We start from the raw sequence: 21,302 nt of genomic DNA, 5'->3' as shown, positions 1-21,302 counted from the left end.
TTGATTAGATGAGTATTAAGGACTTACTCGTAAGCCCTTGTTTAATTTTGGGTCTGAATAAGCCCCTGTTATTGACGGTGCAAAGTATAGCCTCACATATTGGGGTGCAAATTTTGATTGTATATGGGCCACCAACGGGCCTCAAAGATTCATGAAACTCTAGGGCCGGTCCAATCATAGCAAAATTTAAACAAAAAGCTTATCTACAGTCATTCTATAGTGAGGGTCTTATATATGGCCCTTAGAGCATCCACAATAGACTCCTTAAACCACCTTCTTAAACAAATTTTAAGGAGGATATTGGAAAAATACAACTCCAACCATGCTCTCTATCCACTTCCTAAAATAGGGAGACCTCTAGGAGCTCCTTAATCTGAGGAGAGAGAAAGAACTTCTAGTAGCTCCCTATAATTTAATGAGTATTTCAAACTTTTAATTAATGCTAACTATTTTTTATATTATTTTTAATAGTGATTGACCAATTAAAAAAGATTTATAGCATTTATGACTCCCTAAACTAGAGAACACAGTTGAAGTTTAAATTTTATAAGGAGCTCCTAAAATAGCTTTTATATGTTTTAAGCTAAATTTTAACTAAGAAATAGAGAGCATGATTGTAGATGCTCTTAGGTGAGGTCCTATCTCTTAATTGTTAAATTAAGCAAACCAATTTAATCCAACGGTTAAGAGATAGGGTCTTACCTAAGGGCCATATATAAGGCCCACACTATAGAATTCTTGCACTTATTTATATACCCAAAAATAATGATAAGAAATTGACATCAAACGCATGCCAAGTTGAGTTTAAAGGAAGTCAAATGTTATCGGATTGATAGATTGATTGAGAATGGGTTAATAATCATCATCATGAGTACACACATAAACGCACAAAAGAATGTTGGATCAGGAAAAGACCTATTACACGGTATTGTATGTGTATTGCTTCCACAAAATTCAAAAAAATAAGCAAATGTCACTAAAACCACGAAAAAAAAATGTACCACGATTGACTTGATTTGCACACCTAAACTCTAAGATATGTATGGGAACCCCCCAGCAATTCCGCAGGAAAATGCTGCCGCTGCTTGGAACCATAGGACCTCTCAACAGCTACCAATAAAGTCATCATCTAAAAGTACAAAACCAAAGTGAAGAATGCCATTAGCAGGGAGAAGAGCTTGACCCCGGAAATTGATGTTGCAGAAGACTGCTTCTGTTCCCTGAAGATGCCAAAGAAGGAAAAGTTAGAATGAAAACATTCATCTAGAGTGTGAGAGAGAGAGGGGGAGAATGAGTTAATGGCATTGTTAGCATACTTCTGCAAGTAGGCTAGGGCACCACAATACAGAACATTATCAGGCACACCAAACTCTGTTTCACCATTCTCCTCTGGATTCACAATTCTCAAATATGTCTCTTGGCCCAGATACCATCTATCAAGGTTTTGTGATCTAAGATTCCATGCCCCAGGGTTGTCAAGCGAGACGAGCACTGCTGTCCATGCACCAGGGAAAACCTACACATTCGCAAAAGAAAAGCACTTAATGCAAGATATAAAAAAAATTAAAAAAACAAGCATTGCAAAGTCATCCTCATAACTTCATAACATCAATGCATGAACAATAAGACGATCCAGGATAATAGATATGTGGCCATTCGTTTCAAAAAACCACAATCTAAAACTGTCACCAGAGAAAAAATAGCAACCTCAATCAACATCTAAGCATCCATATTGTAAGTTGTAACACAACATCATATTCATATAGGCTTATTCCACAGAATTTTTTTTTCCCTTTTTGGGGTAAGAATTACAGATGCTCCAATAAGAAGACGAACCTGTGCAGTGCAGCGAGAGATTCCATCCCACTTATTGTATCTATTTCTGCTGTCTTCAGTCCACTCACCATAATCCATCCTGTACACAACAAATCAGATTCTCTAAACACCCATGTTTTTAAAGTGAATGATATAAAGCAATTTAAATGAAAATAAAACTTACCCAACCAAAAAAAAGGAATATCCATCCAAATGAAAACTCTGCACTGTGGTGTCATTGTTCTGGAAAATGATTTCAATAAAACCCTTATATGTAGCATTGATAACAGATATGTCGTTTCGGAGGGATCTATTAAGTGGCTTATTAGGGAAATCAAGCTTATAGGCTCCTCTAACTTTACGCTGATCAGCAAGCCTGATTGGCGTAGTAAGATTGGAAAATGAGATGCCATTTAGTGTAGCTCGCAGTTTCCCATTGATTATCTGTGGTGGCACTGTCTTTAACACGTAAGTATCGGTGATATTAATTGAACCGTAGTGAAATGATCCCTGAGGATTAGGACGAGCTCCACTTGCAGATCCATTCTGTCTGACAATGACAAAGCCAAAGACTTGAGAGAAGTGAACTAGTAACAAATACTCTCGAGTGAAGTGCACTAGTAACAAATATTCTCAGACTCGCCTAAAGCTGAACAAAATAGGGGAAAGGATGAGGAAGCTTAAAGTGGAAATCCAATATATGCATGCACGAAAACAGTTTAAGTCGATATCTCTGTTCTATTCTTTTCAATATAAGAGAACTGATGACTCCTCATAAGCAAACTGTTAACATCTCACTGCCACAAGAAATGTTACAATAAATCAACCTCTTGAATGAGCATAAATCTGAAAAAAAACAAACCTGATACTCAATGCCTGGTTCATCGACCATGTCTTGTCATAAACATCATTGGGAGGGTCAGGGAGAGCACCACTTGCTGGACCTTTAGAGTTGGAATAGTGTAAGACAGCAACACCAGTAACCCTTTGCCAAAGTGACTCATTTACAAACCTTGCACTTGCAACAATGTAGTAGTCACTACTGGCATTCTGATCCGTGGTAATAAGAAATGAATATGACTGTCCTACATGAATATCAAAGTTTGTATAGTTTTGTTGCATTGTATAATATCCCTCTGTTTCAGCTAGAAGCAGATTGTGACTCTGAATTCTGAAGTTCAAACTTGTTGAAACACCAACGTTGTGCACGCGTAATCGATAAGTCTTTCCTGCAAAGTAGAATGTCATGTGAAACAATTTTCCGAGAGAAATGCAACACACATAACAGATATAAGAATATTGCACCACGTGTATGAGATGTCCTAGCACAGTCCTAATTTGAATTTAGTGTTATTTAGAGGGGCGGAAATATGCTTCATAGCACAGCTATGGAAACTGAAATTACTTAGGGCATTCTGAACCAAATCAAGTGAAATAATTAAGCTCCATGATAGTAGAATGGAGTTATTAACAAATAATCATACTTATAATGATATCATACAAAGAGGAACCAAAGCTATAAAAACAAAGAATCAACATTTATCTACTCAAATGATCAGAAACTAGACAACCTGTGAAAACAAAGTGAATATTGAAAAGGAGGCTGAAAAAAATACCTGGATCAACGTTGATGGTTTCAAACTGAATCCCATCAGGTACTAGGGTATTGTTATATTGATAAGGCCCCTTCCCATTGATAAGAACTCCATCTGGCATCCCGAGGTCTTTTCCAGCGTCAAGAGCAGTTCTCAGTGCCTAGAGAAAGAGAAAGGGGGTTGGGGGGGAGTCATTTCTGTACCTTCATTGTTCACATGAAAAAACCAAAACAGCAACAAATACTGACCGTATGGTTTCGTGTATACCAGTCACCAATAGTAATGAAGATATCCCCATCAGGCTTATTAAAAGGAATTGCAATAATTTCCCTGTTATTAATATGAAAGGAACCAAAACCCCCTGCTGCTCTCTGAAAATTTAAAGATGGGAAGTAGAAGAAGCTCCCGATCTGATCCTTAACTTGAAACTGATAAGTCCAATTCCATTTAGGAGGGATTGGACAATTTGTGCCAAGAACACCATCCTGCCATGAATTGCGCCGCATTTGGATCCCAGACCTGTCATAGACAATCATCTCAAGCATCTCAAAAACACTCCATTTCATGAAATAAAATGAACGTTCTGGTGAAGCCTACCAAGTAAGGAGGAGATTCTCGTCCAATTCATTGTGTACATTGACAATAACATTGTTATTTGTAGTAGCATTGATAGGAGGACCAGGAAACTTCCCATTAACTGCTATAACCTGCAGTCAAAATTCCAACAATAACAAGTAATGCAAGTTAAATGTTGATCTACTCAAAAGACTCAAACTCCTAATCATGTGAGATACAAGACAAAGCCTAAAAACTATATCACTCGTCCAAACGTAGCCAAAAATATATGAATGATTACAAAATGGTGTGGAAAACCCTTGCGTAGAAGGGTTTAGAACAACCAATTTTCCTCATCAGGACCAAATATATCCATGAATATGTACTGAAAATGAACACAAAATCGTTGAAAAACCCAAACCCCGCATAGAAAATGACTTATAAGCACCCTTATGAAAAACCCCAACATAAACCCTCGACTCTGATAGAATACCACACACAACATAACCCATGGATTTACTGAAAAAAATTACATAAAACTACAAAACCCATAAAGAAAAAAAAGTCAATAATGGCATTTCCAATAGATTCAAAGCCAAAATGTAAACCAAAAATCGCCCGCTTTCTCACACAGCAGTAAAAACAAAGTAAAGCCAAATGAAATAAAAGAGATAAGCGTACCCGCTGAGGAACGCCGAGCGGGGAGGCGGTAATGTAAGAGACGCGGAAGTCAAAGGAGACGACCGGGTCTGCAGCGGAACAGAGAGTTGAAAGCAGAGCAATGTGGGTCAAAGAAAACAGAGTGAACAGAGAGAGCCCAAACAGAGCCATGAGCGTCTGAAACAGAAAACTATATGTATGAGTGTAAGCTTCTATGAAATCAAAGACGAATTTTCTGGGATTTGGAGAACTTCTTTTACATTATCAAAGCAGGAGAGAGAAATAGAGTGAGCAAAAACGAAGGTTGAGTGTGAAAACGGGGGGAAGTTTTTTCTTCTTCTTAGTCTGTAAGAGAAGGATGGAGAAAGCTACGAGTCACGCACTGTATCATGCTACAACCACTCCGTTCATCGATTGTGGCCTAACGCGCATATATTTAGGACGGTGACAGGTGACTGCCTCAACCGGTTCAGTTTCTATTTATTTATCAATTGAATTTTATTTTTTTAGACCATAAAAACAAAATCTTTCGTGCTAAAAAATACCATAAATAAAAATATTTTCGGATTTACCATAACCTAATTTGACATGGCAGTGACATTTTTTTTGGTTATAAAATACAAGAGTTAGCATATAACAAAGGGTTATGTAACAGTCATTTTTTTATTAGATTCTAAAATACAATCTTCTTCACATGACTTGGAAACCTAAACTCTCATATAAAAAATATAAAATTATCTTATAATTTAAACTATCACTTGTATTTAAAAAATATATACATATATATATGTGTATATATAGCTCCAAATCATTAGAATGTCCTTAAGGGACGAGGACCTTCCTTTATAATATATTTAATTAACAAAAAAAAAATTAACAAGATGTTGGGAAAAGGCTAATTCATTCCTAATATTGATTTGATTTCTTTTTTCCTTTGGGAAAACAGAATCACAAACGAATATTATTTGATTTTGAAGAAAATATGTAAGCATAAAAAACAAAATTTACATATATATACACACCATATATTGTCTGATTTACCGGATGTTGGCGGTGACGAGCGGGACGGCGAATCAAAATAGTTGACAGCGAAGGAGAGTCCACAGAGCAGCTGGCCCACTAACACAAAGGCACAATTTTCGGCGTCTCGCGCTCGCCCAGATTTTCTAACGTTCTCATCTCTGAAAAAGCCACAACATGCACGGCTTCAGGCCCCACCCTTATTTGCTGACTGTGATTTTATTTTGTTATTGGTTGTACACGTCCCAACCGAAGCAGAACACGCAGATTACACGGTTTTCTATTCCACCGTTGTTTTCCTTCATTTGAATGATTTTCTAAAAAGTAAAAAACCTTTTTTGGATGGACCACTCGTTGCTGAGGTGGCATGATCGGGTTGATATGGCAATTTATTCTCCGTGCCATTAATCTTCTTTCTTTTTTGGGAAAAATAGGGGTTTTCTTACCCAAATTTGTCTGACCTCAATCAAATATCCTTATTGTACTATTTCCCTTATATTTTTTTATTTTAAAAATGATGTGTTCAGTTTATATTTCTTAGATTCAATTTTTCTGAAATGACATGTGGAGGAAAAAAATCAAATAGATTGTGACAAAGAAAATCAGAATATAAAATACATTGCATATATTAATTAAGGGGTTTATTAACATATTCAAACGGAGCATTAATGTGCATATGCTTAAACTTGATTTTCACTTAACATTTGTTTCATATAGATTCTATACTTTATTAGTAAATTTCAAACAATGTATTTGTATATATTAATTGTTTTTATTAATATAAACGATATTATATTTTAATCTAAATTACGGTGGAGATTCAAATTTGGATACAGAATGGAGAGCATATCCGCTCTAATCATGCAACTTGACTAAGTCCATATCTACATATATTAAATATTTATATGTTTTGAAAAATAGAGGTTGGTTTGGTGGAGTTTTCGTGAGGGTTAAGGTTTTGTGGCAGCAGCATGAGCATGGGGCAATAGAATCCAAAATTGATATGGAGAGCGGCTTTGTTCAATTTGGCTATGCTATAAAATTCTTTTATTTTTCAATTCAGAAACTAATTATCGTCAACCGACCAGGGAAGAGCTTAAAGTGGCGGCAACCGTAAGTGGACAAATATGGGTCTGAAGACAATAATGATTAATGAGAATTTGGCAAACTTGTGATGTAATTAAGGTTATAATGAGGTTATTGTTGGGAAAGTGATACGCCTGTCAATTGGTCCAATTGAATGAGAGTGTTAATGAGTTTGGTGTGCCACTAATAATTTGTGATCAAGTCTTACTAACCATGTGCATGGACACACAAAATAGGCAACTGGGACAGTACTAGTTCAATTCTCTCCTTTTTTTAATTTTTCTTTATTTATATATATATATATATATATATAATAATAATAAAAAATTAGCGATTTGAATTGTGATTAAAAAAAGAACAAATGGAATGTATTGCCTAAGATAATATAAAGAAGAAGAAAACTTGTCCTTTGCTTATTTTTATATCCTGGGCGTTGGCAGGAAGCAACTAACTTGCACATGGCTTGCAACAACATAATAATAATGAAAAGCAAAAGAAACCTCTGCAGGCAGAGCATAAAATGACATTAACACAAAGTCCTGGGACATTTTGAATAAAAGATAGTACAAGCTACAAGGACAAATAACAACAACTATAACAAAGATGAGCGACCTAGTCTTATTTAACCAAGTAAAAGGGACATGTCTTTCAACTTTCACAAACAGTGGCGGATTCAGGAATTTTCATTCCGGGGGTCAACGTGTAAAAGGTCAAAAAAAATTCTATACAAAAGAAACCCATTGAAATGAAACGATAATATTCTAATTCATAGTTAATAGATAAAACCATACAAAACACTCTTGTTCATTATAAAAAAGAACTGCATCAACTTCAAAAAATAGATACACACTACAATAAACCAGAAATATCTCTAGTAAACTAAAAAATTAGCGCAATTCTCTTCGCCTCTCAAGGCGTCTCGTCCTATTTGACGTAAGAGCTGGCATATATTAGTGCAATCCTGCTCATTTTTGGGCATTTACGTCATTTTTTAGGTCCGTTGTCATTTTGATTTTGGGTTTTATCTGCATTTCTTTTGGGCTCTAGCTCTCAAACTTTGGACCCCTACGAGTATTGTCTTAGGGGAGCTTTTTCAAGAAAATATTTCTTCACTACGTAAGAGTTAGGTTATTCTTGTAAAACTCTTTGTGGATTGAACATCTAAGGTTTTTTACCTAGATTGACCTTGGGTCCCTTCATGCATTCATATCATACATATTGAAAAATTGTTTTATGTAAAAATATTGGCCAAGTATGAAAATTGATTTTTCAGAATAATCATTTTCTCAAGATAATTTTTGGCGGCTTTTATTGCTTACATATCAAATAAGAAAACTTGATTTTATGGGATTTTAATATGAAATATATATTGACTTAATGAGCCATCATTTTTAGCCTAAATCGTACTTTGCACTAAAATCGATTTTTCATATTTTGATTTGGTGGGAATTTGATTTTCTAATATTTTTATTTGAATCCAAATGGGGGGTACTTCCGTATTTACATTGTAAACTTAAGTAAATGGAGTAAAATAAAAATAAATGAAAGTAACAGGACAAAGACATTTACTTAAATGTTGAAAATGGAAATAAGGCAATCTGTACAACATCGTCTCCTGCCTGCTGGGCTAGTGTGCTGCGCCTTTTGGAGTATTTCATCAAGCAGTTTGTGGGCAATTTGCAGGGGTCAACATCTTCACCTTCAATTATGAATTCCGGGCTTGCGGGGTCAATTGACCCCTCTTGCCCCTATGTGGATCCGCCCATGTTTACAAGTAGATGACTGTACAAAATTTTGCAATTAAATTAGTATATCGTACATGCGTTCTGCACATAATCCATGACCAAACAACTTCGAGTTTAGATGATGTCTTGAAAGAAAGATCCTTGAAGCATTATCTATATACATACAGTTAGGATTGTTGAACTACATTGTGGTTGTGTAAACTTTACGAACTTTTTATACATCTTCTTTTATACCCCTTGAGATTCTACGAAACCTTTTAAGACTCTATTGGCATCTGAAGCCGGTTGCTTGATTCAAATTTGTGGTAGTTCAAAAGTACATTCCTAATTAAATGTCTATCTTCCATATGGACATTAAAATTCTACTCCGGAACAAAACTCTTGGTAAAATAAGAACATGGAACCAATACAAAACCATATAAGATAAAAAGATAAAAGCTTTGGGATAAGAATGAAATGACAACGTAGAAGACACAGCATTATATTAACAAATTTATACATAGAGGCTGGCTTCCATTCAAAAACCTAAAAGATTAATTAATGATACTTTAGCCATGATCCATAAATTAAGCAGAAACTGCTGCATCTTTCTTTTTCAGGGATGAGTATTTGGCTGCATCGATGGGGCCAAAAAGATGCAGCATTGGAAATAAAAGTCAAATATGCTTCACAATTTAAAAACTTTACATCAGGAGTTTTTTTTATAAAAAAAAATAGAACTAACGGTCGACTGGCTAGTCATGTATGTGTAGGAGTAGCAAAATTTAATTAAAGTAAGCACCAGCACATGTGGTTGGCTTGGTTGGTTCCTCAGTCCAAAAAGAAACCCAATATAACATGCATATGCCCAATATGGCTTTCATGGCCCAAAATTTGTCAAACCGAACTTAGTATCATTACAACGGAAGATGTTAGGGTTAGTCAGGACTTGGGTACGTGATTGATTCACAGTCGTTGATGCATTTGAATCCCAAACACACTTTGAAATTCGACACGGTATTCCTCGTAACAAGTAGTTGTTATGGACACTTGAAAGAACAAATAATGTACAATGATAACAAGTTGGAATGATTTCTTTTGCCCTTATGCATATTCAAACTCTGGTCATCCTTATTTTGTAGGACATGGAAAATCAAGAGGAATTTTTAGTTCATTGAGCAAAATTTTCACTTTATTAATTTAATACTATTGGAACTTGAATCAACATATATGGCTGAGGGGCATGCCTAACTACAAACTGAATGGTACAACCCAAACAAGGAAGAAAGAAAAAAAAAGGTTTAAATAACAATGACGCTCACTTGGCATTTGCTTGCCACAAAATTTATGATCCTAATGAAGGAGATTTGCGGCAATAGATTTGATTAATCAACTGGCCTTGCTCTGCTGCAAGAATTCCTTAATTTGATGTCACCGATCAAATCTGGTGTAATGGGAAAGGATGAATGAAGGCTGAATTGAGTTGCCAAATCTTGAGGGTGGCCTTGACATTCACTCCAGTTGCATTGTTGAACAAAAATAGCCTTGCTGCTCCATAGATTGCTTCCGTTGGATAAATCCGCGACGCAATCACCGTCCTACCTCCTTGTGCAAAGCTTTCCACAATTGAATGATCAACCTGCAACATTCAACACCAAAATTAAGAAAAAGATCACAATTTCAACAACCCCTTTGGATTTTCAACAAATATAAACTTGGTAAGCAGAGAAATTGTTACCAATACTCTGGCAGAATATGTTTCACCATCCAATACAGGAACTTGGCCTCCATAAACTGTTTTGTAGACTTCAGGAGCCTTAGAAGATCTGCATCAAAAGCCAACATGTTATTGTTTTGTAAGATTAATTTCATAGTGAAAATTAATTTGATGGGCAATCTTAAAGATGCAAACCTTGTTTCGTCGGCGCAGAAATGAGTCGTGATATCCCCATCGGTGGAGTTGGAAACTCGGAAATAAACAGGGGTTAGCTCAGAAAGAGTCTCATCTGCAATGACCAAAATGCCAAATGGTCCCAATGTGCTCCTATCAGTAGCCCCGTCACCGCAACCTACACTGCCATTTACACTCTCTGTTTCCAATACTTCTATTTCAAAGTCGACGAATATGTCCAGCTGTCCACATTTTCAAGCAAGAAAAAGATACGTTATAAATTAGGAAAAAAATATGATTATTATTATGTATATAACAAAGATTACATATTCTTAGACAAACCTGTGTAGCTGTTCCAATATCAAGCGGCACAACCGTCCCTGCCTCAACCAAGACATCGCTAAACTCTGTACTGTTTAATCTCAAGTCTTCAATCTCTTCCACTGGCCATTGAAGCAAATTGGTTCCAGTTGCATTGTCAAACAGCACAGTCCTTGGAATGGTCTGCACACAAAGTAATCAATATGGGTTTTATTCAATTTTGCAAATAATTATCTGGGTTTGATTCAATTTTGCTTTTTTTTTTTTAATGTGAGGCCGAAGAAAAATATTGGTTTTGAGAAATGGTTCATATAATATACCTGAAGGGAGGCCCAGCCTTTTTCCAAGTCATCAGTGTCAGTATCAGTTTCATTGATCCAACCAAGCAGGATCCTTCTCTCCTTGTTCTGGTCATAAAATGTCTTTGATGCATAGTATCTCCCATAGTCACACTTCAACCCGATACCCACATCCATTTTCGGGTCATCGGGTATCCACGTATTGTTCTCCACAAAGTAAGTTCCAATTGCGTAGTGATCCATTTTCGTATCATCCAAACTGGCCTTCAACACGTGCTTAACTCCTGGGCCATTCACGGACGTCTCCAAACCCGTGGACCCATTTATAGAAACCGGGTAAAAGTCCACGCACTCCCACATACCAGTACCCGGGACTGCATGCAAAACCCCGTCCAATAGCTCGTAGTCTATAAAATTAGCGGTGGTGTACACAATTGAAATGCCAGTTTTATTGACCTTTGACCCGAGGGTAGTTCGCCATAGGCCATCCGGCCCGATCCATGCGGTTGTTGGGTCACGGAAATCGGTGGATCCAATTCCTGCTGGGGGAGTTAGGACCGGGTTACCCGAGTACTTGACCCAATCCAGGAGGAGGGGATCGGATAGGTTGGCAGGGTAGGCAAGATTTTGTACTTGCACAGACTCATTGGTGCTGCCAGTGTATAGTATTACGATTTGGCCATCGGGTAAAATGGTCGCAGACCCAGTCCAGACGCCGTTGGCATCGAACCATCGATCGGGGACCATAGCCAGCGGGAGGTAGAGCCAGTGGATCAGGTCTGTTGATACGGCGTGGCCCCACGTGATGTTGCCCCACAAAGCAGAGTCCGGGTTGTATTGGTAGAACAGGTGATACCATCCCTTATAAAACATTGGACCTACACAAATGAGTAATTTGATTAATTGATTATAATTAAATTATAATAAGATCAATACTGAAGAGCACGTGATAGATGATGTCAGCAAACATATGGACCCACAACAAGCACCTAACTCCAATCATCGATGCTTTGAACGGTGGGTGTACCGTATGTTCCACGTAGACGGGGGCAGATTGCTAAATTTATTGGACAAATCACATCTATCAAAACCAAAAAATTACTTTGACCCAAAAAAAGACCAACAACTGTTTTTTATTTTTTTTTAAAATCATATCTAGAAAGAAACACATCTGTCTAAAATCATTGTGGCCCTTATGTGTGCCAAGTGGCGAAGTTTGATTGGGGATTAGGTGGGTAAAGGTGGTCCCCTGACTGTGCAGTCCATTGGCCACAACTCATAAAGCAACAGTGTTTTGCTGGGATTCCATTGTTTATGGTGTGACCATTCTATTATTAATGCTTAGTTTTTACCTCTTATTGTTTTTGGTGTGTTTGTAAATTGGGTATGATAGTAAATCTTCCTAATTTGTATTTTTTAATGAAAATGGTATTTAGTTTTCAGTTTATTATATGAAAAGAAATTTATTATATATTTAGTTATATATAAGCTGTATGCATCACAAATTTATGGCAATGCGAAAAGATAAATAAAAAGGGAAACCTAATGGACAGCAATAGAACACATGAGGCATGCAATTTGCATTAGTTAATGTTTTCATATATCTCTCCTATTTAGTTTCATATAAAGTAGGAAACAAAAAGGAGTGAATTGCACGGGAGGGGGTTTTTCACACACACAACCAAGATGTCATGTGGGTTCGAATCTGAGACCTCTGGTTTGTAAGTCTCTTTGGCAAATTTAAAAGATGGTTTAATTCAGAATTACCAACCCCAAAAAACGTAACACAAAACTCAAGTGCTGTAAATATAAAGAAAAAAAGAAGTAAATAATGAGTTTTCATAAGAACTTACCATTAGGATCTGAAGTAGGAGAAAGCAGCAGCCAAAAGAAAGAACAGCGTTGGAAGATGAAAAGAAATTTGATTAGTCTCATATAAAACAATAATAAGGAACATAGAAGAAACAAATCCAAAAGCATATTTGGAATGATGTCAAATTCAGAAAGTTAATCATGGAGACATATCTAACCTACCATTGATTATATTAGTCAAAATAAATTAAAAAATCATTTAAGTTAGTACTTAATTGAGACCTTGCGCTAGAAAAAGAAAGAAATTAAAAGCTGTGAGTGTACCTACCATTCATCCAATTACGTTCTGGTTGAAAATGGAAGGCTGTTCTTTGCCAAGAAAGCATAGCATTGGTCCAATTATAAGAAGCTTCGTCGGAAAAAGATGGGTTGGATTTGGCTGAGACTCCTTGTGCTATTCCTCTAGGCAGTCTTGAAAACGACGCCGTCTCTGATGAAGCAGTAGAAGCTGACTGTTTTTCATGGTGGTGACCATCTTGTTGGGGTGGGCCTTGATTGATGATTAATGCGACCAAGGACATGAGAAAAATGACGGAGGCAAAGATCACTGCAAAACCCTTCAAGGGTCTCCGGGGAGTCGCCGGAGGTCCGGAGAGGAAGGGGTCTCCGGGCAAGGGAGTGTAGGAAGTAGTGTTGGTGTCCATAGTGGTCTCTCTGCAAAGTGGGGTTTGAGAGAGAAGAGAGTGTTGATAAATAAATTCAATGGGGTTTAAATAGAGAATGAGGGAGAATCAGAAGCCCCTCTAAGTTGTAGATCTCAGCAAAGGCTTGTAGGCTTTGTAGTATATGGGTTATTGGTATTGAGATACAAGCATGGAGATTGGTGGTTGTCCAATTCACAGAGAGAGAGAGAGAGAGAGAGAGAGAGAGAGAGAGAAATTTATCAATGCAGGTACAATACAAGGGTTAATGGTTTGCATTCTCCATTTATATATATGCTAATCATCCAACCCTTTTTGTGTATGATTCAAACTTGAAACATCTTTCCTAAAAGTGAAAATAAAGAAATTTTATTATCTTACAAGTAATTCGTGTGGAAACACGAAATCTAGTAACAAAAATAAGAAGATATCAATGTGGTGTTGGTCAAGAATCCTTTGACAATCAAGTTAGTAAGTTTTCGTATAATTAACCCAAAGAAAGGTTTAATTTGGGAATGATCCTTGTGTGACCGGGAAATTGTAAATTAACTTGTTTGTAATCCCTATAGCAAGAGGAGTCAATTTTGCAAGTGGGGAAGGTTTGCCCCCCCAGATGTGGACTTTGACAAATTAGTTGGGCATGTGAAAATTAAAACGATTAGTTGGGCTTCCATAAAAGGTGTCATCTAAAACTTTTTAAGTAGTTAGGTTAGTCGTGCTAAACAGGAGATTTAAGATTTCGGAGATCACATCATATAGTATGCTGGTTAATCCTTAATCCTTCATTAGGTTAGTCATGGTAAAAAGGAGATAGTATTTTGGTTAGGCACTTGTCTCCCTTTCTCCACAAGTTTGGCAGTAATTAATTACATATTTACAAAGTTTTTTGTTAGTATTTTTTTTCTTTTGTTTTTTGCTCATAAAAGAGTTATTGGGTTTGGGTAGTTCTCAATTCATACGATCGACTTTTTATTTATTTTTAAAATAGTACAAATAATGCATTCGATCTATAATAATGACATGGCCAACAAATTCGAAGATGAAGATTGTACGTAAAGCAAAATATTATTGTAATAATATATTGAGTATTGAGTCTTGGCTTGGATGTCTAAACTCTAAAACGTCTCTTCACTTGGTGTCGTACATTTCACAAATACGACAACAAATCGTGACAATATTTTTTTTGCATAAAAGAGACGTTTGGGATAATCTCAAATCAAACTTGACCACTAATTTGGGTTATAAGTTAAAACCAAAATGTGATGCGGACCAGGAAATTAAGAAAATAAAAACGTGAGTGATTTGTTTAAGCTTAAAAAACATGCTCCAATTTGATAAAAGAATATTAAAATAAAATGATGAATAATGCAATAGAAAAACAAAAAGGAAATTGATGAAAAAGAAAGAAAACATACAAAAGAGGGTTGTCGAAGGGTCCATATCAAAAAACGTGGCTACCAGAGTATCACACAGTTTGGGATACCGGATAGATGATGAACATACCAATAAATTATGATGGATAACTTGATAATAATTGCAAGGCCAAAAAACCTAGATAATAATTCAAAGGGCCAAAGACAAAAATTAAAGTAAGCGGAATAAATATAATATTATTATGTGTAATGTGGTGGGAGTTCCAAGTGCGGAAAGGAACAGAGAGAACGGATTGATTCACAGAGTTAAAGATAATTATACAAATCATTGAGTAAACAAGTTTGGTTCATTTAGGGATGATAACAAGCCGATTAGGGGCCGGATATGATATTCTATATCACAAATGATAACAAGTAAACATGTTTGGTTTGTTCGTTTCTCTCTTCCAACGGAAAAAGAAGAAGAAAAATAACACGTAATTACTGTTTCTTATCTAGTGAGGAGGAGAGTTAAGAGTTCAGGTATGTTTGATGATAATGACGCAGTAGAAGTGACGTATGAGCTCAAATTTGTTAGATGTAACAAATAAACAGATACACCAAAAAACATTATCTAGTTGATTATTGCAGTTAATGTGGGTATGTGCATGGAAAGTAACAACGACACGGATCTACAAAGAATTTGAAATACCATGAAACGAAGGAACATGGGAACATGTGGATCTGTCTGATTTGCCCCAAATTTCACGTAAATATATAACAGTATCTATCTATCTATCTATCTATCAATCGTCGGATCTTGATCATGTGTTAAACCAACCCTTTTGTTCCAAATCTCACAAAACCCTTTATCTAACATTCAGAGTCGTTGTTTGTTTGATTTCTGGAAGTGTTGAAAATTGCATGAGGAAGGAATGGTAGGTCCACAAAATTAGGAGCAAAAAGCATAAAAGTTTCAAGGGCAACAGAAATTAGAGATTGATCATGGTTGTTAAAGAAACATCTTGTATGAATTCCCAACGTTCTTAATGGAACTCGTTGTTCACGTCTTCTAGATCTAGTGCTGCTTTCACAACTTGGGTCATCTTGGATGTCTAGACTTTTTGTTTCTTTTAGGATCGTGCTAGAAACTTTAGTAGATCAACTGTTTCTGGTTTCTTTTGGGATCATTCCTAATAATGGCCTACGCATTTACAATAAAATACTACCCATCAAATTCATGCTTCAGATTACAAGTGCTTCTTCACCTTCATCCATCCCTGACATAAGTTCTATGGAGAAAGAGAAACTTTCTGGTTGGGCCTCATCATAGAATCAAATGACCCATTTCACAAAAAGTCCAACAAGTAATGACCCCATGAGGGATATATTATACTTTAACCAAAATCCAAGAGGAGTGGAGAAAAATAAAAATAAAAAGAAGGAATGAATAATTGATACATGTCAGAAAGAAAGAAGAAAAGAATGAAGGCACCTCCCTCAGTAAAAACCAGAAGATAAATTAAGCAAAAGGAATTTACAATTGAGGCACAAAGCTTTTCACGACCAAAAAAAGGCAAGAAGCTATGAGCACACAGACTAAAGCGAGGTCTTCTTCCAAGCGAAGCCTGCTCCCCAAACCTCTTGTTGGTATACTTTTTTCCTTTCTAAACAACTTAAAATAAGTAGGTTGCTTTCATCGTATAAGCATATCAAGATTATCTCTTCTATGTAAAAATCTATGCAGTATTTTTATAGAGCACTTGACTTCCTCCACATCACCAGTGACTTGAGAAACTCCATCACCTACATAAATTACACAAATTAATCAAAGTTGGGGGCTGTGTGTTACTTTAACTTCAAAAGTACTTAGAAATTCTGTGTTAAAGGGAGCTATACCTCTGAGGGTTCCCTGAGAGAGTAAAATGCATTGCTTTCCTTGGGCACAGCAGAGACTAAAATGCCATAACCTCTGTTTCCTTCCCTCAAGACCTGTTACAGTCCCATTAAGTTAGTTCAATTGATTTGGTAGAAGTCCATCAAAACACCTCCTAATGACACTTCCAGATTTTACCTTGAACGCATCTTCATCCGTGCGGTCATCTCCAATATATATTGGGAGCACATCTTCGCAATCGCTTAACCCTAATACAAAATTTTCATTGTAGCACAGAATAAGATGGAATTCAATGATTTCCTCGGCGTAATACTTTAATAAGAGCAAGATATAAACACCAAAAGAAATACTCACCAAGAGATTCAAGTAAAAATGTGACGGCCTTCCCTTTGTCCCAGTTTATTGTAGGTCGTACCTCTAAAACCTACAAACACAGAAACAGAACAAAAATAGATTGAATAAGAATTACCATTGCATAAACAGATTAATATGAAAGCCGAAACTAAGATAGATCAGCTTGCATTTTGGCTTTAAAGAATACCTTCCGCCCATGAGTCAAACGGAGACGTGGGTAGTCTTTAAGAATGTCGTGGACACACTGTGCAACTGCAGGCCAACTCTGAAGAGAAAGTAAAAAATAAGTAAACACAAAACGAAAATAAAATGAATAACAAAAGAAAAGGCTCCCTCTGCTAAGTTTATTTTTCATTTAAAAAAGAAAAACCTCAAAGTCATAATTAATCAAGTTACTACTCTTAAAAAAGACTTACCTTCTCATCTACATTGCGGTAATGTACAGAGACACAGAACTTATTATTCTCAACTTTAGCCCCTTCAATGTCTTTGGTACTTTCAACAAGGGATTCATAAACCTGGTCAAGAATAAAAACCAGAACGCAATCTTGTCATTTTCTACAGAAAAGGAAAATTGTAGGTTATTGCACAGATGCACGCCAATGCAGAGAGGAAATTTACTAACCTCGCCAATCATAGGTAAAAATTCAGCTGCAGGCTGGAACAAATTAACATCCTTACCCTGCATTCACCAAACAAAAATTATAAAAGGACAGAATAAATTAAAAACACAACCAAATGTGTATTTTGTGTGTGTGTGTGTGAGAGAGAGAGAGTATGCGAGAGAGATAGAGCTTGTAGTCAATTACCTGTTTGTCAGTAGTCGTAAAACCATTTCTGTGGTCATCAGCGGTAGATTGTCTAACAGGGCCCATTATGTCCATCCCATGACTACCCGCATAATAGAGTTCTTTTAGTCCTACAAACTCATATACCTGAAAGAATAAGGCATAGGACATGGAGTGGTCAAATTCAGAAAGCACCCTTAAAGATGGTTGAAAGATAAACAAACAGATGATTGCCAAAGAGTATGTCATGACATCATTTAAGACGCAACCTAAAAATCACCTTGTCATGGCTTCTTCCACTAATAATTGCTGTTGGGAAATGTTTTGCCACCCTTTTTACAGCTGCGCGCATCTGCAAAGATTAATACATCTTTGATGAGCAAGTAGAGTGAAGAAAAAAAAGAGGGTTAAGTTTTAGACGAAAAATATACACTATTTAGATATTCTTACAGCATCCGACATAAAGGCACAGTCAGGGTTATCTACAATTGGTGAAAGAGTCCCATCATAATCCAGAAATAATGCTATTCTCTTGCCCTTGGCATAATTGGTGATTTGTTCAAAGTATGTAAGTGCTGATGGATACTTAACCTGCAAGATTAGACAGAAAGATGTGGAGTACTGCATAAATAACTTGGAAATTTGTCAAAACCAATCAGGGTTGAAACACACAGGTAGAAAAAATTATTACCATCCAAGTGTGATAAGCAATATCAGCCTCATTTGCCACAGGCTCGTTGTTAACATCCTTTGTTATCTTTCTGTGAGGAGGCGACGAAGATTTCATAGCATCAAGCCAAGAGTTAGAGCGGACATCATCAAGTAATCCAGCCTTTCTCCTAGGGATTGTTAGGAATAGACCTGCAGAAAAAGCTGCTCCAGGAGGTGAATATGGTAACCGGCTGGAATGTACACCAAGTCTTGACTTGCTCAAGGGTGTAGGATCAGTGAGAACAGGAGCAGCATGATTTGATTTCAGGTCCATCGGATCCAGATTCAGTTCTCTTCTCAGTTTCCTATATCGAACCAGACAAATAGGGAACTCAGCAATTAGCTCAAGGGGAAAAACTAGAACTTGAAGGCTTTCCAAACTACTTGTACTACTGCTATTGTATTATAAAGCATAGAAACGTCCAGCATGACATGGATCGGAGGTTTCAAGCAGTGTATGATTGAACTCGATCAAATTGTAGAACAAACCAACTGTGTTAATGCATAAATCACCTACATTATTATACGCAGACACAGAGGAACACAAAAAAATATTGCAGATTCTTCAGCAATGGATATGACACAGAATATTTGGAAGTGTTTGGTGCAGCTGATATTTGGTTAGAAAAAACATGTGATCGGTAGCTGCATATTATAAGAAGCTCCCATGTCCCACATAGTTGGGGGGGAAACATATCATGTACAACCACAGAAAAAAAGGGCCTACATGAAACATGGAATCTTTAAGCTTTGAAATAGACAGAAAAAAAGGACCACCAACAGGAAAAGATTATATACTTTTCAAGCATACAAGGGTAGAGGTTGTATGGTTACTTTCTGTTTCTGGGCAATCTTGAAAATACAACCAAGACCAAACCCAAGGGTAGAGATTGCCCAAGAAAACACTATGACTTCAACGATTATGACTTTTCTTTCTTTTTTAATTTCCCTCGCTTTAGAATAGTTTACGCGATTACGACATGAATCGACATTTGACCAATCATTTGCATAGAAGCAAAGAAAATAGAAAATAAAATGGAATTGGAGTAAAAAAATCAAAGATGAAAGCAAAGAACGATATCACATCAGCTCAACCGAAAACAACTCAATGGGAGACAATGTTGACATAATCCGTTTTGGCGGTTAGAAAAACTTAACTAGGAAATAAAATCTTAATTAACTAACACGGGGAACTGGGGTATTAGTTTCATATTCGTAAATCTGAATTATTAAGACAACCCAATTCTCATGAGTGATAAAAATCAAAACTTTATTAACTAATAAGCTCTTAAGAGCTGAAAGGTTCCTCCTTTCTAAACCAGACAACAAGCACTCACACGAATTCATTTCCAAATAACATTACGTGAGAAAGCTGAAGATAAAGAAGAGAAGAATAAGATGAGGAAACGAACGACGACGTACCCAATTTGAGGAATTTCTATCCGAAATGCTAGGCAGTCTTCGAAATGCCGGGGCGGATGCAGAAACCTTCAAAACAAAATTGTGAAATTAAGCAGGAGCCAATAATAACCACTGGTGAGGCGGATGGAAAACTCCAAAATGCTCTGTTTGGCAGCCAAGAAAACAGAGGAAAACGAAAGGGGAAAGCAAGAAAGAAAGAAGCATTCTTCACCAGCAGCCTCTTAAAACAAATGACACAGCCTCAGCTTTGAAAAAAAGAAGAAAAGGTATTATTTTCTCGGCGGCCAAACAGATGACTTAGAAAGGTAGGCGCTTTAAAAGAAAATGACAATAACAACAACGATTGTAAACATTCACCTTAATCCGCAAGCAACGAGCTGCGCAGAAAATCGAAAATAATAGGAAAAAAATTTGGTGGAGAATCGGGAATCAAGCGCCCAATTAGAAAAGAAACTAATAAAAAGGGCAAAAACGTATAGAACCAGAAATCAATGGAAAGGCAATGAGCGAGCCAAGAAAGAGAGAGAGAAGAAAGAAAGCCCTCAAATTTAGGGTCTTTGTATTTATAGCGTTTCGGGTCACCCACGAGAAACGTGCTCCACAATCCAACCCGGCAAAACCCGAAAAAGACCTGAGACGCCGTCGCAGCTCCGCTCGTGTAGCAGACGCTACTATGGAGGGCGCGCGTGGTATTTGGCTTGAGGGGTGCGGAGAGTGGATTTTGGTGGCGGGGTTTAATAAAATAATAGCTTCGGTTTGTAACTGAAAAAGGAAAAATAAAATATTTGAAAAAGGAGAGGGAGTTAGTGGGGGCCAGAGGATCCAAGGGGGACACGTACGGCGGGAGTTTCGTGGCAAAGCGCGTGAGGACACTTGTGATCGAGTCGGAGCTGACGTGGCCACGTTGTATAGCGGGGCCCACCTCGTAAGTGCTGGAGGTGTATGGAACGTGTCGTCGCTTTCAGGGGCAAGTTGGTGGTCGTCGGTGGCGGTGCGTCTGTCAGTCTTGTTGACAAGAATAATACCCAAAAGAGGGTGGTCCCACGTGGCGCTGACAGGGAGATGACGGGCCTACACGTCTTTCATTGGCCACACGATTGAATTGCGTGGCATCTGAAGAACCAGTGGGCGAGAAAGACGTGGATGATGTGTATAGCAAAACGACATTGCTTGATGCGTATCTGCATGTGCTTGAGAGAGAGAAACTCTGGCCTGTTTTTTTTTGGCTTCGTACAAAGATTTGGGCACTTGTTTTACCTCTTCTCATCTACCTCAATGGACTTGATTGATCGAAAGCTC

At 37.1% G+C, this 21,302-nt stretch overlaps 3 protein-coding genes across 3 annotated transcripts; all 3 read right to left on the bottom strand.

Annotated features, from left to right (window-relative positions):
• Positions 1-803: 803 nt before the first annotated feature.
• Positions 804-5,041, bottom strand: SKS2 (SKU5 similar 2). The gene is made up of 10 exons (XM_021967764.2): positions 4,886-5,041; positions 4,647-4,802; positions 4,008-4,117; positions 3,659-3,929; positions 3,432-3,570; positions 2,678-3,044; positions 2,000-2,365; positions 1,837-1,915; positions 1,317-1,516; positions 804-1,220 (listed from the first exon to the last, which is right to left on the bottom strand). Exons 2-10 carry the CDS (start codon positions 4,794-4,796, stop codon positions 1,130-1,132), a joined length of 1,773 nt encoding a protein of 590 aa, XP_021823456.2. The 5' UTR covers positions 4,797-4,802; positions 4,886-5,041; the 3' UTR covers positions 804-1,129.
• Positions 5,042-9,629: 4,588 nt separating this feature from the next.
• LOC110764756 (acid beta-fructofuranosidase 1, vacuolar) lies at positions 9,630-13,730 on the bottom strand. Its single transcript, XM_021967777.2, has 7 exons — positions 13,107-13,730; positions 12,820-12,828; positions 10,988-11,844; positions 10,689-10,850; positions 10,368-10,588; positions 10,194-10,281; positions 9,630-10,094 (listed from the first exon to the last, which is right to left on the bottom strand). Exons 1-7 carry the CDS (start codon positions 13,480-13,482, stop codon positions 9,894-9,896), a joined length of 1,914 nt encoding a protein of 637 aa, XP_021823469.1. The 5' UTR covers positions 13,483-13,730; the 3' UTR covers positions 9,630-9,893.
• Positions 13,731-16,178: 2,448 nt separating this feature from the next.
• Positions 16,179-19,308, bottom strand: ATTPPA (Haloacid dehalogenase-like hydrolase (HAD) superfamily protein). Its single transcript, XM_021967778.2, has 12 exons — positions 19,099-19,308; positions 18,562-18,886; positions 18,321-18,461; positions 18,151-18,222; positions 17,892-18,017; positions 17,708-17,764; positions 17,499-17,600; positions 17,270-17,347; positions 17,083-17,152; positions 16,906-16,976; positions 16,731-16,823; positions 16,179-16,637 (listed from the first exon to the last, which is right to left on the bottom strand). Coding segments are annotated over exons 1-12 (1,191 nt in total). The 5' UTR covers positions 19,101-19,308; the 3' UTR covers positions 16,179-16,583.
• Between the last annotated feature and the right edge of the window lie 1,994 nt (positions 19,309-21,302).

Source organism: Prunus avium, chromosome 2, assembly GCF_965620075.1.
Source record: "Prunus avium chromosome 2, drPruAviu1.hap1.1, whole genome shotgun sequence".
Classification (NCBI taxonomy): Eukaryota; Viridiplantae; Streptophyta; class Magnoliopsida; order Rosales; family Rosaceae; genus Prunus; species Prunus avium.
The sequence above is the reverse complement of the archived record's forward strand: the minus strand, read 5'-3'. Positions and strand labels throughout refer to the sequence as shown.